The 27,202-nt window shown below is 47.4% G+C and overlaps 1 protein-coding gene across 6 annotated transcripts in view; it reads right to left on the bottom strand.

Annotated features, from left to right (window-relative positions):
• Nucleotides 1-27,202, bottom strand: part of LOC138820395 (ELKS/Rab6-interacting/CAST family member 1) — a 135,814-nt gene that overhangs the window by 73,481 nt on the left and 35,131 nt on the right. For 3 of the 6 annotated variants that reach the window (XM_070012037.1, XM_070012032.1, XM_070012033.1), the window contains 9 exons: nt 25,386-25,802; nt 21,633-21,707; nt 17,296-17,451; nt 16,047-16,139; nt 12,091-12,258; nt 9,283-9,450; nt 3,334-3,471; nt 1,820-1,960; nt 656-796 (listed from right to left, as the gene is read on the bottom strand). In XM_070012037.1, the coding sequence (XP_069868138.1) occupies nt 656-796; nt 1,820-1,960; nt 3,334-3,471; nt 9,283-9,450; nt 12,091-12,258; nt 16,047-16,139; nt 17,296-17,451; nt 21,633-21,707; nt 25,386-25,802 (1,497 nt within the window). The remainder of the gene's footprint in view (nt 1-655; nt 797-1,819; nt 1,961-3,333; nt 3,472-9,282; nt 9,451-12,090; nt 12,259-16,046; nt 16,140-17,295; nt 17,452-21,632; nt 21,708-25,385; nt 25,803-27,202) is intronic. The other 3 variants (XM_070012038.1, XM_070012036.1, XM_070012034.1) reach the window with 2 other exon arrangements.

Raw genomic sequence — 27,202 nt, 5'->3', positions numbered from 1 at the left:
CATCTAATAATATCAATACATTTCCAATTGTTTAAAACTAATTTTCAAGTCCTTCATTTTCTTCTACTATCTCGAAAGCCCTACATGTGCTACGTATTCAATGGGGAAACCAGCCTAAGATGCCGAATAGCAGTGAAGCAGACCAAATCCCCCAAAATGTCCTGAAAAAAAACATTAAAGGGGCAAAGATGTATTCTTCAGCAATGTTTAGAAAGCTCTGGTTCAAAGGACCCTGAATACTTGAGAAGCATTTATATAAACTGAGCTTAATGCTTTTTGGGGATGATCCCTTGTTATCAGAGACGGTGTGAGCTGGACACGCAAAGTCCCCGTCTGGAAACTCTGGAAACTACAAGATGCCTTGTGAAAACGAGGGAAGCGCGGAGAGAAGAACTAGGCTGGAGCCATGGCACCCTGTCCATCGTCCCCCAGGCTGTGGAACAAGGGGCATTCTGGTATCCCCTTCCAGGAAGTATAACCTGCTGGAAAAATGGAGAATTTCACACTGCTGTCTCTCTCACACTTCACCCATAAGCAAACCACAGACTTGATCTTCTTCTAAACTGTCATGAATAAAACAGCAGGGTGAATGCTACTCCCTGGTCAAGTTCTGCCACGTGAGTGTGATGTGAGCCCAGACAGGCGCCGCGCCCACCTTCCGCAGCTGGGCCTCCACTTTCAGGCACTCCTCCTTCTTCTGCTGCAGGGCGATCTCCAGCGTCTTCAGCCGCGAGTCCTTTTTCAGCCCCGAGGAAGCCAGGGAGGATGCGTGCTCTTTCAGATCCAAGAGCGAAGCCTGGAAGAGCAAGACACGTTGAGAATAAGCACCACCGGGAGGGAAATGCAGTGGTCAGAGTTCCTGCTGCTCACCATCTCAGAAACACAGGAGAACTGGTAAACGATACCAGCTTTCCCTTCAGTACTCATTAAAGTGAGGAGGACACCAAGTGCAGCACCCACTCTCACAGAACAGAAACAGATGAAGCTCTGTGCATGTTTGCAGCCGAGCTCAGAAGTGACATGAACCTCAACAGACAACTCTCTTTTTACAGGAAACTCTACTGTAACTCAGGTCCATACGTCCCGTTATGCATCCGGGAATCCCGCGCAAGACCGTGAAAGCTTGCTTCGCCAGCTAGTTGCAGGGCCTCGGCCTTCTTACTATTTAGGTCACGTTAACAGCATTCTTCAAATGCAAGATTAAAATATACTTTTATCTAACTTAATAGCTCTTCAAGTAGTTTTTTTTTTTTTTTTTTTTGGTCGATTGTAGAGCTTGAACTCTGGGCCTGCACGCTGTCCCTCAGCTCTTCGGCTCAAGGCAAGCACGCTACCACTTGAGCCACAGCGCCACTTCCGGTTTTCTGAGTGTTTTTTTTTTTTTTTAATTGGAGATCAGACTCTCACGGAGTTTCCTGTCCAGGCTGGCTTTGAACCATGATCCTCAGATCTCAGCCTCCTGAGTAGCTAGGATGACAGGCATGAGCCACCAGCACCTGGCTGCCAGGCTCCTTTTGTGTGTCACTTTTCTTACCAGTGACACCATTATTTCCCCAACCAGCCCTTACTTAAAGATTTACAGAACTGTCACTAACAAGTAAGAAACTTCACTGGAAACAGTGAAAGACTTAGGATACGAGTGAATCAATCTGCGCTTTGTGTCTTCTTATTTTTGTGACTTTGCTAGGAGACCTTCACAAAAGCCTGCCAGGGTAGTGCTCAGGGGATCGGCTCCCAGCACGCGTGTGTGGCTGTGCTGTGCGCACAGCCAGGCCAGGACCAGGCAAACCGAGCAAGGGCTCTGGCTGGGGATCATGACCTCTTTCTCGGAGAGGTCGCCTTGCAGCATGCTGACTTTCTCTTTCAACTCTTTAAGGTCTTTTTTGTAGTTATCCATTTCCTCTTGCTTCTCTCGCTCATCTCGGTCCCGCTGCTCCTTTAAGCGCTCGATTGTCCGCTCCTGAGGAGAGAGAGAGCACAGGAAAGGTTTGTTTGCACTTCAAAGACTGATTCAGATGACCAAATGTGATACCCACATCCTCTTCTCCAAAGACAGTAAGATTTTTCCAGATTTTACCTTTTCTGCAGTAATGGGGTTTAAACTCAGGGCCTGAGCTTGCTAGGCAGGTACACTGAGCCACACCCCCAGCCTTTTTATTTTCCTGCTTTGGGTATGTTTGAGATAAGTCTCAATTCCTTTGCAGGCACGTGCTTGGGCCACTGTCCAATTGTCTTTCGCTTCCCACCACAGCGGGGAAGGTAAGTGCAAAGCACTGGGCCAGACAGTAAGTGGGAAGGGTCACACAAAGTTTTTTGCCCAGGTTGGCATCAAATCAAAATCCTCCCAATCTCAGCCCCCTAAGTAGCTGGGGTTGCAGACACGAGCAACCAACACCTGGCTCAAAAATGTACTTTTTCAAGAACTCATCCTTCCCATCTTTCTACATCAAAGATCTGACCTGGTTTTTCTAGGTTACTTTTACAAATCATAAATATCATTAAAAGCACCACAATGTTTTCTTGGAATACTCAATTTAAATTCAACTTACAAATGACTAAAAACTTACACATATACCCTTAGGACAGTAAGTAACAAATACTTCTTCTTTATACATTGTCTTCAAAGCAATGGAAAACAACTTAAAATTCACATACTTGCCTCCCCACCCACTCCCCCCCAAAAAAAAAACCTGAGAAGGATATTGACTTTAGAGTATAAAGGAGAATAGAGAAGGAAAAAAAATGAAACTACTGCCAGGAAGTTTGAAAGTCAAAGCAACTTTGGCGTACTTCTGGGTAATATTTCTAAATATACCTAGGAAGCAAGCTTTGAGTCCAACCGTTCGCCTAAAGGCTAAAGGAAGTGACTCTCATTCCTCTTTTTTTAAAAAATCCTATTAAAATGTCCCACAGAAATGCATACAGTTAACTTTAAGGCATTAACACTGGTTAAATTAGGCCACTACTTAAGTCAACCAACCAAGGCTGAAAAGAAGGTTTGCTCATGAAGGCAAAATAAATTAATGAGGCCAGGGGCAAGAAAATCAGCCAGTGCATTATAATCACTAATGTATGATGTCTAATGAATGTATTAGGCTCGGACCAGTGTCTGGTGTGCCCACAGCCCCACAGGCTCTTTGACAATGGAAAGACGGAATCCAGGCCCGGCGGGATTCTGCACCTGGGAGAGGGCCTGCCTGCCTGGCGGTAGGGGCTTTTACAGGCAGCACCCACGACGCTTTCGCTCCCTTTACACTGTCTATTGCAGCAGCCAAGAGCTCATGCCCAGGGAGGAGTCTCAGGAGAGCGTGGGAAAGGCCCCGGGGCGCCCACCTTCTCCGCGAGGGCCTCCTCCAGCGTGGTCAGGGCGGTGTCCGTGTTGGTGGTGTCGGCCTGCAAGGACTTCACGCGCTCCTTCAAGCTGCTCATCTGCTTCTCCTTGTCTCTAAGCTGCTCCTGAAGATTTTCAATCTGCATGCATGAGAAAATGGAAGTAGGCACAAAAGGATCAAGTCAGGGCAGGTCAGGGGTTTCTGAGGAGATAATGGAAACTAAGAGTTGCGGGATCACATGCAAAACCTTAAGGCCAGAATTTGGTGTTGGAACAGAAAAAAGAGGCATGCGCGTGTGAGCACACGCACGTGCACACGTGCACACACACACACTATGGACGTACACCCCAAAACACAGCTTCCTAACAGCAGGGAAGGCAGCTGGGGGAAGGACAGGGGTACGGGACTGCCTCTAAGTGCCCCTGTAGATGCTGAGAACGTTGTTGACAGCGAACTGAAGGAAAACACAGGTTCGAGCCGGTAGACGGTGAGAAAACCCAGCAGGATAAAGGTCGCTCCAAGGGGTGACCTCAGGTCTGCATTCTTCCCAGACAGGGACTCAGCCACCTGAGCCACACCCCCAACTCTCTGCTCTGCATTTGTGAAATACAGTCTCACTTTTCCCTGGGCCACACTGGACCTTGACCCTCCAATGTACACGTCTTGCCATTGCTGGAGTGGCAGGAATGCATCGCTATGCCCAGCCTTTTCTGTCGAGATGGTATCCCACAAACCTTTCTGACTAGTTTGGCCTGGAACCACAACCCTCCTGACTTCAGCCTCCCACACTGCTGGATGGCAGGTGCTGAGCCCTTGGTGGACAGCCCGGAAAAACTTTGTAATTAAATGCTGGTGTTGGGTTAGATTTTTACATCATCCTTTATGTGGGGTATGTCTATTAAAAACCATCCTGGGGCTGGGAAGGTGGCTCAGTGGTAGAGCACTTGCCTAGCATACATGAAGCCCTGGGTTCCATTCCTCAGGACTACATGCACAGAAAAAGCCAGACGTGGCACTGTGGCTAGAGCACTAGCTTTGAGCAAAAGAAGCTCAGGGACAGTGCTCAGGCCATGAGTTCAAGCCCCAGGACTGACAAAAACTAATGATTTGTATAACCTGAAAAACTGCTTCACAGGAAGGGGAAAAAAAAACTGCTAGAAGGAAAAGCTGAGGAAGCTGGCTGTGGCAGAAAGAGAAGGTAAAGAACAAGACCCATGTATGATGCTAGCAGCTGTTTTCTGAGTAGGACACACGTTCCGGTGTGGCAGCAAGGAGGAAGAACACAGGAAATCCTTTCATCAGGGCTTGGTGTAAGAGCTCCTCTACCCGACGTGACAGCCTTCCCACAGAGGGACTGTCGGCTGGGCGCGGCTCGCAAGCAGAAGGAAGGCAATACGGCCAGCACTTCCACACTGGATCAAGCCCCGCTTTCTAAATCCTTTGTCCCTTTCTGGATACCCATCTGTGCCTTTATTACTGTGTCCGTTCCTGCTGCAGGGTCCCCTGAGAAACAACGGAGCACAAGCTTTATCTGTACTGCCTGGTCAGTTTACATTGAGTGCACCGTGCGAGAGCGCTGCCTGCTGGAACTCACACGCGTGTGGTGCACGTGCTACATGGGGTACTGCCTGCTGGAACTCACACGCGTGTGGCGCACGTGCTACATGGGGTACTGCCTGCTGGAACTCACACGCGTGTGGTGCACGTGGCTACATGGGGTACTGCCAACACACAGAGAAAGTGCCTGGTGAGTGAAGTCACTGAGTTAAAAGACCAAAGAGCTTATGTTGTAGTAAGGTTAACGTTGCTTTCTGGTTGTGAAAGTATTAGGAAATCCTTGTTGGGATTAAGCCTCTGCCCTTGAAAACGCAGCGTATCTCCAAAGGCTATATTCTCCCAGGTCCAGTCGTATAGTTTCCAAGAAAATGATGGTAAATAGTTTCTACATTCCCCTAGCTGAAGAACACCAATCCATCCCAAGCCTGCAAAGTTGGTTTCTACACACAAAAAACAGTACAATGCACCATATTATTAGGATAAAGGTCAAAAACCGCAAGATCATCTCAATAGATGCAGAAAGAAGTGTTTTTGTTGTTTTTTTAAATGCAATAACTGAGGCCAGGAGCTGGGGGCTCATGCCTATAATTTTAACTACTGAGGAGGGTGAGATCTGTGGTTTGAGTGTTCAAAGCCAGCCTGGGTAAGAAAGTCCGTGAGACTCTTACCTCCAATGAACCACCAAAAAGCCACAAGGCGGTCTGTAGCTCAAGTGGTAGAGCCATTTACAATAACATCTAAAAGGATAAAATATTTAGGAATAACTTTATCCAAAAAGTGTAAGACTTGTAAACTTAAAACTACAAAATAATAGTCTGCAAAAGAGAAATCAAAGGCTGCTGTCCATGAACTGAAAGGCACCACCAGCCCGACAGCTCTCCAGTCGGCAGACTTGAGAAGACAGCGCTCCTGTGTGAGGTCTCCTGGGCTTCTCAGGGAAAACGAATCTTCTCGGTCATTCTCAGCGTCCCTCTCCCCGGCCGTGGGCCCACCCTCTTGCGCCCCACACTCCGCTCTGCGCTCTTTTCCTATGAATTATTCTCGCCTGGTGATTTCTAAACTTGTGCAAAGCAATTTCAGACTGCTCAGAATTCTTTCTGAGTTGAAATAGCTTCCTCTGGGAGCAGTGGAGGACAGCTAAGCACTCCAGAGAATAGGAAAACTCCGAGCAGAACAAACATTCCTCTTCCATTCTGATTAACAAGGCTATTCTGCCACAAGTCCACGGAGAGGGAGTGAGAACTTCCATCACTATTCACTCAACGCCTTGACCTCACTGAGGCAGCTATCTCTGAACATGGACATGCGATCTCCAGGCGGCTGGCTTCTCTGTGGAATGCCGGGTCTGCCCGCCTCTCAGAGAGCAAAGCACCTCTTTCTCCCCGCCCCCCCCCCCCCCCCGCTCACCCCCCTGCCTCCTCTCCTCACGAGTCAGGTCAGGGAACCCACGGAATATCAGGCCACTGCTCTGACTCCGGCGGTCTCTCTGCTAGCATCCAGGGCTGTGGGGGCCGCTCTGCACAGGGTGGCGTGGCCGCTCTGCACAGGGTGGCGTGGCCACTCTGGGTGCCCTGTGAGGCCTGTGACAATTGCTAAGACACAAAGTAGATGGTGTAGGCGGGAGCAACAGCCATTAGATAAGGGACCATCCACCTGTCACACCCAGGTGACACTGCCTACTTCTACTTCGCAGGCAAGCCGCCCTCAGGCATCCTTGCTGAATTCCAGATAGACAAGTGAGCAAGCGGAGGAAAACGCAAAACACTTCTGCCACTAAGTGCCAGGTGATTATTAGGGAGCAATAGGTTTTTCTCCACTGATCATAAAACAATGCTTCTCTATGAATGTCTAGTCTGAACTTAATTCGAGGTGAGAATCGAGGAGGGAGGAGGGCTGTGTGGTATCTTGGGGCTCTAGGAAAGGGAGGGATCTATCATAATTGGAAGGTTTTACAGCAAGGTGATGTGAGAATCTCCCTGCCCCAAGGAACAAACTTCAGCCATAATAACAAGCCTCCTGTATAGATCAGCACGGTGCTCGCTGGTGCACCAGGGGTGGGATTACACGGCACTCCCATTGTCCACCTCTAATTCTCCCCAGAGGCGGGTGGGGGTGAGGAAGGTCCTCGATGGGGCACTCACTGCCCGCCACATCCATTCACCTGCTACTCCTCTCGTCAGTATCTAAAGAGGTTGACTTAGCAGCTGTGAGTGAGAAGTAAAAAGAAAAGGAAATGGGAAAATGACTAAGTAAACAAATCGAGTTTCCAATTTAAATTCAATTAGGGCTTAATTGGATCTTTTCTTATGTCTTAGATTGGTTACTAGCTGGCTTGAACCTTTCAGATAATAATATTTAGAAAATATTGAAAAATTTTTTAAATGAAAAAGCAAATTATTTTCTCTGAATAAAGAGTAAAATTTGGCTTTGGTGGGAAAATATAGTCTCCGTTTGAAGAGCGAGGAAACCGACAGCCCCCCTCTCCCTTCTCCCCCTCCCCAACTCCAGGAGGAGAAAAGCCCCAAGGGCAGCCCCAGAAGCACCTGGGACAAGCGTCCTTTGCCTGGTAGGTGTCAGTCAGCGGCTGCTGCTTTTAAATCGAAAACTCAGAGTATCAAAAGGCAGGGAAGCAGAAAAGCTGCAGAAGGAGGGAAGAGGCCCCGGCCAGCATCTGCGTGAGCAAATTAAAATTGCGGGCAACAGCATCATTTATAATCAATCAAGCAAGAAGCTGCACGATTTTAACACAGATTCTGGATGCAGCTCAGACTCAAATGCTCAATTACATTTTCCAGGTCAATGATTCATTATAAAGGTAAGAAATTTACTGTAACACAAAACTACTTCAAACCATAGGAGAGGCTGGGGGGGGGGGGGGGCGGCGGCACCAATCCCATTGTGCGTGCCTGCCATCTGGCATTGTCCCGCTGCAGTGGAAGCAAAGGGCATAAATATGTAAACCACCTAGAAAGCCAGAAGACCATGGGGGAGGAGCTGCGGCCCCGGCAGAGCCACAGAGAGTCCAGGGATGGGACCCAAGGCCTGGCCCTTGCCACAGCTCACTCACGCTCCTGCTCTCCCCCCCTCCCCCGCCCTTACATTCCACACACGTAACTTGAGAAAGTATTACTCCTTGTCAGTGCTCTTCCCTAAATAGTCCCATATGGAATTATTACTAGAGAATGCAAGTAGCAAACCACAAGAAAGGGCTGGCCACACTGGCCCTATCTGACCCCCTCCAGAGTCAGGGTCCGCAAAGCAGCACAGCGGACACGTGTACAGGGCCTCATGCTTCTGTTGAGCAGTCACATCATAGTCTCTTCCTGTGGATAAGTCTCTAACATTGTTGACTCGGGAGCTTTCAGGGACAGAAGGAAGAAAAACTAAATTCTGTTTGCTTCCTTAATAAACAAACAGGACAACACAGGTGAGTATATTCACCGAAACCTTTTTTTGCCGTGTGAGGATCGGACGCCATCTTCTCACAGACCAGGAAGTTTGTGGGTTCAGAATAGAAGGCAAAGGCCTTTGCCGGCAGAGTTCTGAGAGGGTCTATGAGTGCATTACAGAGTGTCTGAAGGAGGGGGGAGGCAATCCGGGCTGACATGGGAAGGAAAGGAAGGAAGGGAGTCCTCATTCCCCCCCCCCACCCCCCCAGTGCTGGGGCTTGAACTCAGGTCAGGGCCTGGGCACTGTCTCTGAGCTTCTTTTGCTCTAGGCTAGCACTTGACCACTTGAGCCGCAGCGCCACTTCCAGCTTTTTCTGTGTATGTGGTACTGAAGAATCGAACCCACGGCTTCATGCATGCTGGGCAAGCGCTCTACCACTGAGCCACATTCCCAGCCCCTCATTTCCTTTCACTTCTTCCTGCTCACAATATCCTGTGCCTTCCACCTGCCAGACAAGGTGTATGCACCTTCCAAGCCTCACCATCTAGGCTAGCAATTATCAGTAGCTTAACTTTTTCTAGTTGACTTCTTTCCAATAATGATTATGGTCAAAGAGGGAAAGGTTTCCTCTTTCCTTGACACAGACACCTGTATATTCATTACAGCAGCCCGTTTATCTATTCAAAACTGTCATGTTGCTAAATCACATGGATGGTGTGTATGAAACACAAATTCACTGTAGTTCCAATAAGAGATAGAAGAGGAAGATCATGAAGTCGAACACTACTGCAATTTACAGGACACTTCAGAAACAGCGTGAGAAATACTACTGAGGTTAACAGTGGTTTTTTTTAAGAATGTAAAACCCAATTGCACATAGCTGTTGTAACGATCTGCTCACCTCGAAACAACAGAGAGGAAAGAAAAATCACTCAGGTGCGTTAGTGTGAGGACGAAGTGTGTGTGTCAGAGAGGGTGTGAGCTCCAGACACCCGCGCCTCACCTTCTTCTGCAGGACATTGACCTTCCTCTCCTTCACGTCCAGCATGTCCTTGAGGTCGTGAATCTCCCCAGCCTGTGTCCCCTTCTCCTCGGCCATATCCTGAATTTGCTTCGTTTTTTTATTCAGCATGGTTTCCTTCTCTTCCAAACGCAATCGGAGAGCATCTACCTGAGAAGGCAAGATTACCACAGGTGATTAATGGAAAAGAAAAAAGGATCATCCCTTTCCTATAGATAAGCTACAGAGTTTACTAAAAGGCTGATTACTTCGTTTACCTAAAGTAATGAAATGTTGATAATTAAGATTATAGCAAATCACCAAGCTTCTATACTAGTACAAACTACTGACAGAGAGAAGACACAGACTAGAGAATGGGGAAAAATCTTGGCCCGATATCCACCTGATAGGGAATTTATTTGATTTATTTTTAATTTTTTTGTCGGTCATAGGGCTTGAACTCAGGGCCTGGATGCTGTCCCTGAACTCTTTTGCTCAAGACTAGCGCTCAACCACTTTGAGCCACAGCACCACTTCCACTTTTCTGGTGGCTCCTTAGAGATAAAGTCTCCCAGACTTTCTTGCCTTGGTTGGCTTTGAACCACAACCCTCAGATCTCAGCCTCCTGAGTAGATACAATTATAGGCATGAACCACCAGCACCTGATAGGTAATTTATAAAGAATTCAAAAAAGTAAACACCAAAATAACAAAATAGCCCTACCAAACACATGAGTGAACTAAACAGAAACATATCTGGTGAATAAGTAGAAATGACCAATAAATACATGAAAAAATGTTCAACATCCTTGAATACCAGGGAAACGCCAATCAAACCACAATGAAGTTTCACAGAAATGGCTGTTATGAAAACAACAAAATGCTAGGATGAGGATGGGGAGGAACTCTTATCTCTTGGGATGTAAATTTCCACTATGGAAATCAGTATGGAAATCCTCAATAAACTAAAAATAGAAGTCCATATGATCCAGACACACCACTTCTGGATACTTACCCCAAAGAGTCAAAGTCTGCTTCCTGTAGAGACACTTGCATACTATTGCTAAACAAACAAACAAACAAACAAAAACCACCTGGTAATCACTGCTGAATCACTACTGGATGACCTAGAATCCTCAATATGAAATTCAACCACTGGGCTACTAGAGATGTCAAAAGAACTCCTTGACTCTCAGGAGGCTGAGATCTGAGGATCGTGGTTTGAAGCCTGCCAGGGCACGAAGTCTCTGACTTTGCCAGAAGCAAAGCTGTGGCTCAGGTAGTAGAGTGCTAGCCTTGAGCAAAAATGCTTAGGGACAGGGCACTATCTCTGAGGTCAAGCCCTAAAGACTGGCATAAAAATCATAAATAAAAACAACCTTTCAAATGTTAAAAGTGACATGGTCCTTGGAAAAAGTGACTCACTGAATGTCATCAGAGAAAATTATCTTTAGGAAAGTGCTAAAAAATGAACATAATGCAATCTTACGATCTGTTCAAGTTCAAAGGAGTTAGCTTCCTGCTCTTTTCATTTAGCACAAGAGTTACAGCTGAGCGTTTGTCCTAGCAACTTAGGACTCAGCTACACCTGGCGTCTAAAACCAAAGACAGAATCGTGAAAGAACTGGAGGACAGCCCCACCTGTGCGAGACCTGGTTCCAAGACAGTGCTTGAGCTAGTACCAAGAGGAGGCTGGATTGCTGCGGGAGAACGTCATTCACTGGACTGTGACAAGCTTGTCAATGTTTGCATTATCACTAACCAACTGGCCGAGGTTCTATGGCTGGCACACCTGCCCCCTCCACTCAAAGTCACCAGTCACAGACCTGGAGTAGTCACATAGCTAAGACACGGGCACCCTCTTCTGACCTTTGTGTGGTATTGCATATTCAAGTTACCAAAGTCAAAAGCTCTTTAGAAACCCACAAGTGAACAACTGCAAATACTTTCCAGAAGAAATTATGCTTATAATTCTGTGAATAAACCCAAATGTAGCAAAAATAAAAGTATGAAAATCAGGGGCTGGGAAGGTGGCTCAGTGGTAGAGCGCTTGCCTTGCATACATGAGGCCCTGGGTTCGATTCCTCAGCACCACATAAGCAGAAAAAAGCCAGAAGTGGTGCTGTGGCTCAAGTGGTAGAGCACTAGCCTTGAACTGAAGAGCTGAGGGACAGCGCCCAGGCCCAGAGTTCAAGGCCCATGACTGGCAAAAAAAAAAAAAAAAATATGAAAATCATGTCAGCCAGGCGCCGGTGGCTCACCCCTGTCATCCTAGATCTGAGGATCATGGTTCAAAGCCAGCCCAGGGCTGGGAAGTTGGCTCAGTGGTAGAGCACTTGCCTTGCATTACTGAGGCCCTGGGTTTGATTCCTCAGCACCACATAAGCAAAAAGAAAAAAGCCAGAAGTGGCGCTGTGGCTCAAGTGGTAGAACCACTTGTGGCTCTTCAGCCTTGAGCTGAAGAGCTGAGGGACAGCACCCAGGCCCTGAGTTCAAGCCCCACCACTGACAGGAAAAAAGAAGATGGTTGTTTTTGGTACCAAACTGATCGCGCTGCCAGATAGTGCAACACACACACACACACACACACACACACACACACACACACACACACACACACACACACACACACACACACACACACACACACACACACACACACACACACACACACACACACACACGGCACAGAGCAACCAGGCAAGGCACAGGAAAGGGTGCAAAAGAAGCCCTTGCAGCGAGGCCTGTGGCGCCTACCTCGGTCTGCAGGATGGCAGCCCTCTGCTCCTTGGCGGTCGCCCGTGGCACCTACCTCGGTCTGCAGGATGGCAGCCCTCTGCTCCTTGGCGGTCAAAGACTCCTTCAGCACCTCGATATGCTGTTTACTGTCCGAGAACTGGTTCGTGAGTGTTTCCAGTTTTGTCTGCAGGGCGAGAAGTTCTGTGTCCTTTCTGGACAACTCCTGTTTCACCTGGCCAATCTGGAAAAGAAAGCAACAACGTAAGGAAAGGAAAAATGAAACGAGCAAGGCTGAGTGTGGGTCAAGTTATGGCGCGTTTCTCTAGCAAGCGCGAGGCTCTAAGTTCAAACCCCAAAACCACCAAAAAGAGGAAAGAAATGACAACCCGAATCTTTGACAGACCTACACTACAAGATACTGAACTAAATGCAGTTAACTTCATGACAGACAGACAGAGGGGTCGGACTGCAGTGTGCCTCGGTGGTGGAAGAGTTGCCTTGCACGCAGAAGGCCCTGCGTTCATTCCCAGCACAGCAAATGAATAGATGCATGGACAAGGTCATCTTTGTGCATTATCTAATCTTGGATCACTCTCCCCCAACAACAACAACAAAATCGAGGGTTACTCAATGAACAGGGAAATGTGCAGCTTTCATTTACATCCTTTAAGTAGAGAGACAAAACCCCAGTTCCCCAGGAGGCTGGGAAGCAGCCATAAGCACCGGAGTGCAGCTCCCCCGCCTCTCCAGACCAGGACAGATCCGACAGGCATCCGTGGAAGTACAAAAAGCAGACAAAGACACCTCCTCATGCTGCTGTTTAAACTAGTGCTATGCTTCGTTATTCTGTCATTATGTTTTCTTTCCCTTTCTCAATCAGAAACTTCACAAAGTCCTTGTTAGAGAGCTACTTTCACTGCTACACAGTATACAGACATGCTTGACAAAGCCTCGAGTTCTGATGGATTCTACGGAGAGAATTTAAAAGACTCCACACCTCTCAAGTTCTATCACCTATCACGTCTCCTACCCAACAAATGGAGAAAAGCAGGTGACCTAAGCACAGAATGTGTTCTTCAAGAACTACTCATTCTGTAGGAACCTACATGTGAAACTTCAAAGTCCATTACTTGAAAAGGGCAATTTATAATAATCAACAGATCCATTTGCCCTACCATAACATCGCTCTTAACATAGAAAACATTTCCTTTTAAATACCTCCTTTATAGTCCTATTGTTTCTGTGAATTTAAAAAACAGTCATTTATGGGCTGGGAAGGTGGCTCAGTGGTAGAGTGCTTGCCTTGCATGCATGAGGCCCTGGGTTCGATTCCTCAGCACCACATAAGCAAAAAGAAAAAAAAGCCAGAAGTGGCACTGTGGCTCAAGTGGTAGAGCGTTAGCCTTGAGCTGAAGAGCTGAGGGATAGCACCCAGGCCCAGAGTTCAGGCACCACGACCGGACCCCCCTCCCAAAAAAAATCATTTATTCCAAATATAAACCAAATAAATGGAAGTCAGACCTGCTTTTCTATTAGGTTTACATTCAGCAAGGCACAAAAAGACAGGTTCATTATTAAAAGGATAAATTTAAACCAGGGACCCATGACTCATGCCTGTAATCCTAGTTACTCAGGAGCTGAGACTTAAGGATCACAGTTCAAAGCCAGCCAGGGGAAAGACTTATCTCCAATTAACTACCAAAAAGCTGGAAATGGAGCTGTGGCTCAAACAGCAGAGCACTAGCCTTGAACAATAAATCTCCCAGGACCTGAGTTCAAACCCCAGGACCAGCACACACACACACACACACACACACACACACACACACACACACACACACACACACACACACACACACACACACACACACACACACACACACACACACACACACACACACACACACACGTATAAATTTAACAATAAGTCAGTTCATTTTGGCAGCATTCATGAAACAAAAGTCCTTCATTTAAAAAAAAGGTAAAGGGAAAAAGCTCTGTGAAAACTATTTCCCTAGAGAAAACATATTATACTTTAAAATTAGACCTTGAAAGAATATTATCAGTAAAGGCCTAATCTGGCCACCTATTTAAAAAAGACAAGCATTTCTCTCCTACAGTTCTCATTCACCCACACTCACGGTGTGTAAGGTATCTGTGGAATCGCACTGTATCCTCTGCCAGCACATTGACACAGTAGGAGCTAGTACTGCTCCCTCCTAGAACCTAGACTGAACTGGCAATGCATTTGTTGCATAAATGATTACTCAGGAGAAATGTTCCAAGTACTACCACTTACTCAGTTAAGAACTAAGACTTAGAGACTGCTCAAGTTTCTATTTCAAACACATATAAGCCAGGTAAAGTGGTACACCTTATAACTCCAGTACTGGAGTGGCTGAGGGTGGAGGCTGGTGAGCTTGAGGCCAGCTATGGGCTACAGACTGAGTTTAGGGCCCGCTTAAGTTACATAGTGAAGCTCTGACTCGAGAAAACTAGATAAATAATCTGTTTACTAATTTGTGTCATTAAACAAGCTTCACATTCTGCTAACCTTGAAGACTGAGGAAGAGAAGAAAATATTTTCAACAAAAAAACAGAATTTAGGAGAACAAACTTTCCTTAAAGAATACAAAGGGAGCTGGGTGCCAGTGGCTCACGCCTGTCATCCCAGCTACTCAGGAGGCTGAGATCTGAGGATTGCACTTCAAAACCAGCCCAGGCAGGAATGTCTGTGAGACTCTGAAGAGCTGAGGGACAGCGCCCAGGCCCAGAGTTCAAGCCCCACGACCAATCAGCCCCATGACCAATCAGCCCCATGAATGCAAAGGGAAGAGACTCATTATAAACGGGAAGCAAATCTGACTTGGTAGTCAGCCACACATTAGGGTGAATAAGCTGCGTGTCTTTGAGCCAAGTCCCCCTTTAAGCCTTGCCTTCCTAACTGGTAACATGAAGAAATTATACCAAGTTCCACGGTGTGGAAGGGACTCAATGACGCATGGTGCAGTGAGCTTGCCGGTGTGCCATGACATGGAAATCTTGAATAGCACTAAGATAAAAAGAAAGTGGGAGGTAACTTCTCGAGGCAACACGTGGATACAGCACAAACCAAACTGGGCCTTTCCAAACACGGTACTTCTACTTTCTGATCTATACTCCAAATAGTCCATAAACAGGAAGTGTGCCAAATTGGCACATGTTTTGAAGGCTGCATTCCAGTCTCAGCCAACGCTTATTTCCAGAAGCAGTTATTGCTGGCACGCTGACAAATGTGCACATGGCCAAATATAGGGAGACAGTGAAGAGCTGTGTGTAGTTTGCAGGACAGTCCAGACTGCTTTCAGCAACGGGGGGCTAGCTACGGACCCCATTCTCTCGCTTTGATTTCTTCATCTATAAGTTACAGGTGACAATCTCAGCCAGTTGTAAAATGCTTCCATTAAGTATAGCTGTTTATTATTTGTTTCTGTTTCAAAGGGGAGGTTTTTTCATTAGACAGAAGGCCAAGATAAGCTTCAGATGCTTGAAAATTGAGTCTCATGCAAACTCTAGCTTGCCAGGTAACTCTAAAGAGGCCATCACCTCCTACACAGCTGTGTGAAAGAAAACAACATTCCTTGCAAAATCCTTGAGAACTGGAAGATAACGGGCATCTGAGAAAGTCGAGCACTACGCTCTCCAGAGTTCCAAATTCAATTAAGTGCTAGGTATCTTCAGAGGGGAAAAAGAAATACCGCCATCCACGTAAACCCAACAAGTATCCAGCAAAAAAGTGCTGAGAGAAATAAGCTTGGAAGTGCCGTCCACAGAGTGGCAAAAGTAATGATAAAGAACCAGGAACAGGGCTGAGCGGAGAGGGACAAGGGGGTTGAAGTGGTGAACAGGAGTCGTTAAAGAGCAGAGCAGGCGGTTAGTACTCGCCAGAGGCAAAGCTGCCAACCACAGAGAATGGAAATGTCAGCCACCCAGAAGCCAAAGCTGCCAGTCCCACCGTGGGAGCGCTGCACACACACAGAGAAATCTTACGGCAAAGACCTCGGCCTGAAGACCAGCCGCTCTCTTTTTCAGCTCCTCCCCTTGAGCCTCTTTCGAACTTAGTTCCTCCTTCAGTTGCTCTACCTGTCACGACATCATTACTCTATTTCACTCCAGAGTCAACTGCGGTCTTCAGATTATCTGCTCATGAGCCAAGGTGGCCACTAGAAATTACAATAGCTTGCATAACACAATCAAGTCTGTTCTAAATCAACACTTTTCTGTTTTTTTCCAGGGCTTTTTGCTTTGTTTTGCTTTTTTCTTCTAAGTGGACTGAAATGGAAATTATATTTGGTTTCCAAATCTGGGTGAAAACTCCAAACTAACAGAAAGTTAGGTATATGAATCCAAGTTCTCAAATAAACATTTAGCTAGCAGAAATCATTGATAATAAGTTCTTTAAACAGTGGAGGAATATTCTCTAGACATATGCCAGGCACAGGTACCACAAAAGGATGTCAGGAATAGGGTGGGGTGGTAACTGTCACTCCTTTACACTACACAAATGCTTGTGGTGGGGTCAGAGAAACTCAAATGGGCAGGTGGGACGCTCACTCGGGGTGGACAGACACAAGAAGGCAGTATACACCGAGGAGCAGTATCTGCTGGGTAAAACTGTATCGGTGCAGCTGTGATCTTTAGAAAACCACAACAAAACGGACAAGTTGAAAACCATAGTAAACGAAATCCTACAGTCCGCCCAAACGGTGTACAGAATCAAAATAAACTAAGCTGTGAGTGGTGACTGCTTTTAAAGCACACCCGGTCTCCGTGGTGTCTACCTGCTGAACACGGGCCTGCAGGGCTTGTGAGTAGTAATGGCCAGGCAGTAAGTGTCCTCTCCCAAGGCAGCACCAGGACCTGGCCCCATGGGGGAGGGAAACACCATCTCATTTAACCCATTCTGAAAAATGTGGGTTCACCCTCTTGGGGTTTTGACTTAAAATACTTCCTAGGGGGCAGAGAACTTCACATAATGAAAAGAACCCCCCTGAATGTAATTCCACTACAGCACCTCCAACTGCTGGCAGGGACGAAAAGTTAAACGGTGACAACACATTTTTTAGTTTCATGTAAGGAATCTTCTTTTTAATAAAAACTTACAGTAATGATAACTCTAATCACGCTGCCAGCCATTCTGACTTTAATCCTAGGAAAACCCGTTTTCGCCGCAGTGTATGTAACATGCAGTAAGCCACCCTCCCCACAATGGGCAGTCGGCGCTGTCAGACGCCCCTACCTTATTCTTCATGAACTTCGAGTGGCTCCGGTACACCTCCATCTGCTTCACCTCCTCCTCCCGCTCCTCGGTGCTCAAAGCCCCATTCGACTTCAGCATCTGGATTTCCTCTTCCAAGTCTCGGAGCCCACGCTCCATAGAGGAAATTTTTGAATCCTGTGGATAACGGAAGAATTACACATTAAAACATTCACAAAAATATGGGAGCTGAATCAACAGATTCAGGGGAGGAGGGGGGAAATAGGGGGCAGCAAAATTTCTACCTAGTTTGTGACGCCTTGCTTCTAAAACTCACCTTTTACCGCACCCTTTAACAGATATGAGGAGGGCTCACGTCCTCAATGTCTGCCTCACATTCTAGACTTTTCCATGACAAGTTAGGTAGACAAGGAAGTAGAAGAGTGAAGAAACAGTTTCTTTGTGCTTAACAGTGAATACATTTAGCCGGGCGCTGGTGGCTCACGCCTATCATCCTAACTACTCAGGAGTCTGAGATCTGAGGATCATGGTTCAAAGCCAGCCTGGGCAGGAAAGTCTGAGAGACCCTCATCTCCAATAAATCACTCAGAAAACCAGAAGTGGCGCTGTGGCTCAAGTGGTAAAGCGCCTGCCTTGAGCTGAAGAGCTGAGGGACAGCGCCCAAGCCCAGAGTTCAAGGCCCAGAACCAACAAAAAAGATTAAATTAAATGAAATTACTGAAGAGGCATTTGCTTAAGTCACACTGCTAATATGAATCAACTATTGTAACTGGCCAAGAAACTGCAATTTTAAGCTGGGCGCTGGTGGCTCACACCTGTAATCCTAGTTACTCAGGAGGCTGAGATCTGATAATCCAGGTCCAAAGCCAGCCCAGTCAGAAGTCCATGAGTCTCCAATGAACCACCAGAAAACTAGAAGTGGAGCTGTGGCTTAAAGTGGTAGAGCGCTATCCTTGAACTGAAGAGCTCAGGGACAGAGCCCAGTCCCCAAGTTCAAGCCCCACAACAACAACAACAAAATATCCCTTTAATTTTAACAAAAATCTTTTTCTCAGTGTAATAGTTTACCATTTTACTTAGTGACCCTCCAGGGCACATCTCTTCTCCAAATGAAGGACAAAGAGAGCTTCAAAGATTTATATAATGATGTGTATAACTCAAAATATATAAAAAATTTCATATCATTGATTGCCGAAAAAAAGGAATGAATAATAATGTTACTTCTGGAGATGTTAAAAATCATCCTCTGCACCCTCCACATGCTTGAAATATGTCATAATTTTTTTTTTTTTTTTTTTTGTTGGCCGTGGGGCTTGAACTCTGGGCCTGGGCGCTGTCCCTCAGCTCTTCAGCTCAAGGCGAGCGCTCTACCACTTGAGCTACAGCGCCACTTCCGGTTTTCTGGTGGTTTATTGGAGATAGGAGTCTCACGGTCGCTCCTGCCCAGGCTGGCTTTGAACCGCGATCCTCAAATCTCAGCCTCCTGAGTAGCTAGGATTACAGTGTCATAATTTTTTTAATTGCTATGTTCCATGGCATGTCTGTAGTCCCAGCTTCTCAGAAGCCATGGCAGGTGTCTGGGCGCAGGTGTCTGGGGCGTGCCTGGGCAACATAATGAGACCACTGCCTCCAGGAAAGTTTCATTTAATTAAAAGAATTACAGTGTTCTTATAAGTCATCACCGTAACACAAATATCACCTCCAACACTATACCCTCCTATATCCAATTTCCTAATTTTGTCTGTGACAGCATCTAATTTATCCTCAGACAGTTGGGAGGGGGCCAGTTCTAGAACACTCCTCCACAGAATGCACAGCACTTTATCCGCGGTTTCACATGACTTGCTGAAGCACAGATCTGCGAGAGTGTGAACCAAGTTTAGCTCATGTCTCTTGGAGTCTCAGAGAAAACATTCCTCTGGGAAGCAATCTTGAGACCGACTTCCTTTTCCACTGTATTGCAAGGCTTTCTTGGCTGATTTTCTGTGTTATCATAATTCAAGTGCAAGAAGACAAAAAGAATTTAAGGCTCTGCCCTGAGACAGCTACAACTTCTTTCAGGTTCTGGGGCCAGGAAGGGGGGGACCTGCAGAGGGAGGGGCACCCACCCCAGCCTTGCTCATCTCCGTGCCGTTAACGTGTCACAGCAGAAGTCTTCACCTCCGAATCTATTTAAACTTGTATTCTGTGCAAACTTAACTGTGTTGCATTAACACAGAAACATTTACATTTAAATCAGGATTTTAACCAACTTGTTTACAATCAGTGCACCTCACCTGGTCTCCTGGCTCATCAAAGAACCACTTCACTTACACTGTCTAAAGTTCTCTGAAGATGAGTGCCAATTTTTCTGCCAGTAACAGGATATAGTCTCCTAAAATTGACTAAACACTGGGCAGATGCACATGAAGGAAAGGAAGGGACCAGGTTCTCCCCCGTGCTAAGTCGGGGATAATGAAAGGGCACCAGCTAAAAAGGGACTCTATTTTGGGCCTGCACAGCCCCACCTGTAAGAACTTGCTGATTGGGTGCCTTCCTGCAGTGCTCAACCGTCCTTTCAGTCCCCCGCGGGGTCAGGACTCCCGGGACCCTCAGTCCCAGGGGCCTCGGGGTCTGGTTCGATCCATTCCTGCCATGGGTTTACAGGACCGCACTGAGCCCCGCCCCGCCCCCACCTCCCCGCCCCGGCCTCCTTCCAGCCGCACTCATCCTCCTCACTGAGAACCCCATGATTTCACACTTCCTCCCAACCTGTCAGCGTATCTCAGTCATCACCCTCCCACCTCATCAGCCAAACTACTGGCTATCCTTTCCGCACCCCTCAATCCTCTGCTCTCCCTCCCTAGCAAGACTCGAAGTCCTGCCCTGATCCCCACCACTGAAGGAAGGGGGAGCAAAGGAGAAGGGAGAAGGGGCAGAGGAGGAAAGGACAGAAGGCAAGAAAGTGGTAGGAGAAGAGATAAGGACGTCCCGGCCTCGCCACTGTCAATCACCCATCCTCCTCCCCTTGGCCCCTCGCTCAAGCACCTGCTATATGTCCGTTACCATCTCAACCCAACATCCACTAAACCCTCTGGGCCACAACCCCTCATTTCTCAGCAGAAAATTAACAAAATTAAAACAGATAGCCGGGTGCCTGAGGCTCACGCCTGAATCCTAGCTACTCAGAAGCCTGACATCCGAGGATCATAGTTCAAAGCCAGCCTGGGCAGAAAAGTCCCCGTGAAACTTTTATCTCCAATAAACCATTCAGAAACCCAAAGTGGTACTGGGGCTGAAGTGGTAGCCTTGAGCACAAAGAGGCTCAGGGACAGGGCCCAGGCCCTGAGTTCAAGCTGCACAACCCACCGACAAAAATAAAAAACCAACAACGCCAGGCGTGGGTGGCTCACACCTGTCATCCTAGCTACTCAGGAGGATGAGACCTGAGGATCACAGTTCAAAGCCAGCTGGGGCAGGAAAATCTGAGAGACTCTTATCTCCAATAAATCACTCAAAACTGAAAGTGGTGTGGCTCAAGTGGTAGAGTGCTAGCCTTGAGCTGAAGAGCTGAGGGACAGCGGCCAGGCCCAGAGTTCAAGCCCCGTGACTGACCAAAAAAACAAAACAAAACAAAAACCACCACCACCAACAAAAACCAGATATGATACCAATTCACCCGTCTTGTCAAAAGGTTAGATATTACAGAAACAATTCTGTGAACACAGGTAAATTCATGTTTTATTTTTCAGAGTCAAAAGGGATCAGGAAGTAACAGGCAGAAAGGAACCTGTGGTGAATGTGAACAACGTTACAATTAAACCACTCCAAGGTGAGATTCAAGACCGCTGATTATCTACCCACACAGAACCCGGAATCCAGGAGGGAGAAAGATGTGCACAGGATGAAGTTTTAAAAGGAACTCACTTGAATTAAGAGGCTTGCTCTCATAACAGTCCTTACGTACAAGTACTTATCTGTAACCAAGTATTTGATGATGTCAAAAATACAAAATCATGGCCCATTATATAAAACGAGGCACCACCCTTCCTAGGGGAGATAAAGTTAAACAGATGGGAGGCATGCCTCTGTCCGTTAAGAGCCATTATAAGAACAAAAAGCTAGGGCCAGGCACTGTGGCTCATACCTGTAATCCCAGCTAAGTCTATGATTTCCACTCCATCTCCAATCATTTTCTAAAACTCATATAGAAAATGTGCTACATTTGAAAGAGTGACTTGTAAGATTCTTATACCTTAACCTCCAAAAGGACAAAAAAGTAGAAAGGGGCCAGAGGCATTGTTCCAGTAGCAGAGGGCCTGCCTAGGAAGCATGAGACCTGAGCGCAAAGCCAGGTCCGGCACTCCAGCCTCACTTACCTTCATTTCAATAACGGTTTGCAGAGCTTTTGTTTTAGCAGAATCGGGGGCATTCTCAAACCTCCGGTGCATCTCCTACGTAAGAGAAGCAGAAGAGAGTCAGGGCTTCCTTCTTTCTCATTTTAAAGGGAGAGGGAGCGGGAGAGGGAGCGGGAGCTCAGCTGCTCCCGACCCCCACCTTTGTGAGGAGTGTGGCTGTGTGGATGGGGACTGCAGGCTCACTGAATGGCAGGGCGGGTGTAGGAGCATCCCCGCCTGCCCGCCTGCCCGCCTGCCCGCCTGCACCTCGTCACGCAAGCTGGTTACCCTGAGGCTGAACAGCGTCGCCTCTCTAGGGTGGCGACTTGGAGGCATGAACTCACCCAGAAAGGGGGTCCCAGACAAGGTCCCCTTCATAAGAGAAAGTAAACCCCTCAATGCTGGAAGCATCCGTGCCACTGATCTCACCACGGCATCCACCCCAGAGTGCCAACCACTTGGTCACCTCCGCAGAGCGGGCCCAGGGAGAAAGGGGAGGCTGCTGAGCAAGTGTCTTAACTCGTTCACGTGAGAAAACTCCAGACAAAGATACATGCCCCCCTCCCCCTCTCTCCTTTCTTTCCCTCCCCCCACCCTCTCTCTCTGTTGGTTGTGGGGCTTGAACTCTGGCCTTGGGCACTGTCCCTGAGCTCATCAGCTCAAAGCTAGTGCTTTACAACTTGAGCCACAGCACCACTTCTGGTTTTCTGGAGGATAATTGGAGATAAGAATCTCACGGTAGCCGTAGCTGGCACCAGTGGTTCATACCTGTAATCCTAGCTACTCAGGAGGCTCAGATCTGAGGATCTTGATTCAAAGCCAGCCTAGGCAGCAAAGTCTGTGAGACTCTTATCTCCAATGAACTACCAGAAAACCAGAAGTGGCATTGTGGCTCAAGTGGTAGAGTGCCAGCCTTGAGCTGAAGAGATGAGGGGCAGTGCCCAGGCCCAGAGTTCAAGCCCTACAACCGGAAAAAAAAAAAAGTCTCACATACTTTCCTGCCCAGGGCTGGCTTTCAACCACGATCCTCAGATCTCAGCCTCCTGAGTTGCTAGGATTACAGATATGAGCCACCAGCACCTGACCCACGTTCTCTCTCTCTCTCTCTCTCTGCAGGTCCTGGGGTTTGGGCGCTGGCCCTGAGCTGCTTTTACTCAAGGCTGGTGCTCTACCACTTGAGCCATAGCACCACTTCTGGCCCTTTATCGGAGATGAGTCTCATAGTCTTTCCTGCCCGAGCTGGCTTTGAACTGCAATCCTCAGATCTCAGCCTCCTGAGTAGCTAGGATGACAGGAGTGAGCCACCAGTGTCTGGCTTCATGGGTCTCTTTTTTTAACCCACACTTCCATAAGCTTAGGATAGGAAAGAAGCTGCACCGCTCGTAGGATGGAGTCTTTCTACGAGACAGCAACCCCTCTCACTTTGAGGCAAATCACCATCATGAGGAGCCCATCTGCAGTTCCCACCACGTACACCAGGACTCTGACTCATGCACAGGGAAGAGACTGTACTCAAGCGAATGTGCTATTCACACAAGTGTAAGAACATTCCATACAACAGCTTTGTGACACTCCCAGTGGCCTGAAAAACCTCCATTAAAAATGAATTAGCCAGGCACAGTGGTCTCTGCCTATCATCACGGCACTCGAGGGAGGTTGCGGCAGGCTGACCTCACATGCCAGGCCGGCCCGGGCTACAGAGAGGCCCTCCTCCTACCCCCAAGAGCAAAGAAAAAGAAGATTAAGGGGGGGGAAATTGCAATAGATGCAGAATTACATGGATTTTGTCACACTGTCAACATACTCTATGAGAGATAGTTCATTTTCTATCACCAATATAAGAAATAAGCTAGAGTTAGAAAATAAGTTAAAAACAAAATCGTGTTTTGTTTTTTTTTTTTTTTTTTGGTCTGGTCGTGGGGCCTGAACTCTGGGCCTGGGCGCTGTCCCTCAGCTCTTCAGCTCAAGGCTGGCACTCTACCACTTGAGCCACAGCGCCACTTCTGGCTTTTTTCTTTTTGCTTATGTGGTGCTGAGGAATCGAACCCAGGGCTCTACTACTGAGCCACCTTCCCAGCCCTGGTCTCTACCTCCTTTTACTGTAGATTCAGTGTGCATTTTGTGTTTCTCTTCTCTGTATCTTTCGTCCCTCTAATCTGCTTATATCGTCCAATTGCCACTGGATGACAGACATTCCCCATCTAGGACCGTTTCTGAAGCCCTCGCCTGGAATCAACTCCAACATTAGCACTTTCTCCTCAAGCATTTCTGCAAACCTGCAAGGCTAGGTTTGTTTGTTAAAATACTACGGGAACAAAAACCAGCCAACTACAGAGTGTTTTAGTGAACTTGTGTTTTATAGAGCACAGGGCACCTGGCTGCATGTTAAAGAACAGGAGCACATGCCACCGGCTTGGCTCTGCTACTGAGTCTGTGTGCACAGACAGAATGAAGATTGAAAGTGCACGGCCATCTCAGTGTCTACTGCCAACAGACTGGTAGGAAGTTTAGGTCTCCATCCTAAGCACAAACCCTGTCTGGCTTGTAATTCAGCATTTGTCCAGTAGATGTCCTCACTCTATCAATCAAAGGAGAAGACTAAGCAGCACAATACCTAACAGCAGGGAGGCAGGCAAGCCAGGGAACACACAGCACAAATGTGGTGCTCAGCAGAAATTTTAGCTACTCTTTTTGGTTTACTGGGAGAAGCTTTTCTTTCTATATACAGAATCATTCACCACTGCTATACTTCCTGGTGGAAAAACGGGAGGGGGAATGCCTCCAAATACATCCTAGTGCAAAGCTAGAACTTTTCATTAATACTGGCTGAAAGCGTTCCTTTTTATTCGTGTTTTTATGAACTGTTTTCCTAACTTTCTCTACACCCAGTAACTGTGTTTCAACGTTGGTTCGCAGAGCAGTTCTGAAGATGGAACGTCGTAGAACTCCCAGGACCATCTTAGAAATCCCAATAATGCCCACCCCTCCGCCGGTGAGGACAAAGGTGAGGGTATGGATGATACCCGCTCTTTTATTATCACACCCGGGGCATTTCAAGCCATCCGGTCCTCACCCACTTCCTGGTCCAGCCCTGGCTCTCCCTTCCCCACCTCCTCAACACACCTCGTCTACCTTCCCCTGTGTAAACAGCGGCACGGCGCGCTCTGGCATTCTGAATACAACTGCTGCACTGGCTAGGAGGGGGTGAGGCCTCTGGACACCTCCCTGGCAGCAAGCGACTTTAATCACATGTCTTTTATAGCAAGGCAGTGGTTTCCATGGGAACCGCAGGGCAAATATCCGCTACTGGGTCCAAGGACTTGATCCACACACAGAAACCGGGGTGATGGTTCTCTTACTGATATTTCAGGCTTGCTTTCTCCTGTTAGTGTTTTAAAAGAGCAGCACTCAGCTGCTCTGATGCTAGGTTTGCTGTGTTGTCCCTATGAACACATCTGGAGGCAGGTAACAAATCAAGGAAATTCTGTGCCCTTCTAGCAACAAATGAGCCTCTAGAAATCAGGTGCATGCGTGCATGTGTGCATGTGCAAGGTGGAAGAGGTTGCCAAGCAACACAGAAAGCAGATGATGTCACCCCAGGAGAGAGTATATCAGAGAAAAGCAGTGTAAATGGAAACATAAGAGACGAACTTCCCGCTTCGCAGCACAGGGAAGCCCATGGATTCACGGCACCCGCGAGCTGGCGGGCAGCGCCGCGGGAGCACGCAGCCTCACCTCCCTCAGCATGTTGTTCTCCTTCTCCTTCTGCTCCAGGAGGCTCTCCAGGTGGTGGACGTGCATCTCGGCCTCGGCCAGCCGCCTCGTCCTCTCGTGGTCCTCCTCAGTGGCCTTGGCGGAGAGTCCTTTGCTCTGCAACATCTCCAAAAGCTTCTTAATGGACTCGTCCCGAGCACTGAGGGTTTGCTTCTGCGTCTCAATCCGCAGCTCCATCTCCTCCAGGGTCTTCCGCAGAAGGAACAGCTCCTTGGCCTGCCGCTCGTGCTCAGCCTGCAGCCGCTGGAAGTTCTCCTCGGTCAGCTCCGCCACGCTTGGCTCACCGGCCCTGCTGCTGCTGTCCTGCTGGAACAGCTGGTTCAGGTCCCTCTGGATCCTCAGCTCATCCTGCAGAGCCTGGATCGTCATCTGCATGTGCTGGGACCGACACAAAAGACCCACGTTAGCCTCCGACCACGGCGTCAAGACCAAACAGCTCAAGATGGGAGAGGAGCCTGTGGGCCCTCCAATCTGCAGCCTGCAAATTAGGATTCAGCCCAACCTGTTCCACACATGATCAACCGGTAATTTCACACATGCTTGTTCCACAGTAAATATGACCATCCTAGACTGTGTAGCCATGATACAAACCAAGACCCTTCAACACCAGATGCCTGATGGAGATTGTGGTTTTCATCAGAAAAAAATAACTCATCTGAAGAACACTGCCATAATCCATCGTATACCTTTTTTTTGTGTGCATCAGTCATGGGTCTTAAACTCAGGGCCTGGGCGCTGACCTTGAGCTCTTTTGATCAAAGCTAGCACTCTACCACTCTAAGCCACAGCACCCTCTCCAGTTTTCTAGTGGTTCACTGGAGACAAGAGTCCCATGGACTTTGCTGCCCTGGCTGGCTGCGAACCACAATCCTCAGATCTCAGCCTTCTGAGTAACAGTCACTTACTTTTGATAATATTAAAAACTCTACTGAGGCCAAACTTCTAACAAATGAATTATGTACTTTCTTGGAACAAGAGAACACTCGATTCCATTTATTCTCATTCCAGAAATAACTGAACCATGCAGTCCAGTGTTTGCGTCACTCTTTGTATTCTAGTCAGATATTCTCAGTCCGAGAAAAAGATAAATGGAGGGGTGAAAACAGTTGTTACAAACAATGTATCACAGAGAACTTAATGTGCCATTTAAGGTGATTCAAATCAGAGAACGTACCAATACCGCACCTACCAGAAGTCTTCAATTAATTAGTCTTTCTGGAACTGGGAATGTGGCTTAGTGGCAGAGTGCTTGCCTAGCATGCATGAAGCCCTAGGTTCAGTTCCTCAGTACCACATAAACAGAAAAAGCTGGAGGTGGTGTTGTGGTTCAAGTGATAGAGCACTAGCCTTGAACAGCTAGGCTCAGGGAGAGAGTTCAAGACCCAGGACTGGAGGAAAAAACAAAAAACAAGTCTTTCTGAAGCACAGAAGTATATTTAAGAAAATTTTATCAATATAAGATGCAAAAAGACTTATAGTAATTCTTACTTAAGTCACCCCAGCCAATCTTTGTTTTATTATGGGTTTTTCTGACACAAGGATGAAGTTTTCACAGATGCACACATATGCAAAAACTTATATACTTTAAATATGTGAAAAAATATTGTATGTCAATGATATGTGAAAGGTTGTCACCAACACCAGAAAACAATTCTCTCAACCCAGAGAAGAGTTCAAAGGGCCAAAGGGTCCGACTGTTTCACGTTCACCTGTCTCAGCACCCACCTTCATTCCAGACACATCACTAAGGCTAGGTGACTGAGGCTGAGAACAACAGG

This window comes from Dipodomys merriami, unplaced genomic scaffold, assembly GCF_024711535.1.
Source record: "Dipodomys merriami isolate MVZ:Mamm:240054 unplaced genomic scaffold, mDipMer1.0.p SCAF_877, whole genome shotgun sequence".
Lineage (NCBI taxonomy): Eukaryota > Metazoa > Chordata > Mammalia > Rodentia > Heteromyidae > Dipodomys > Dipodomys merriami.
Note: the sequence above shows the minus strand (reverse complement) of the source record. Positions and strands in the feature narration are given on the sequence as shown.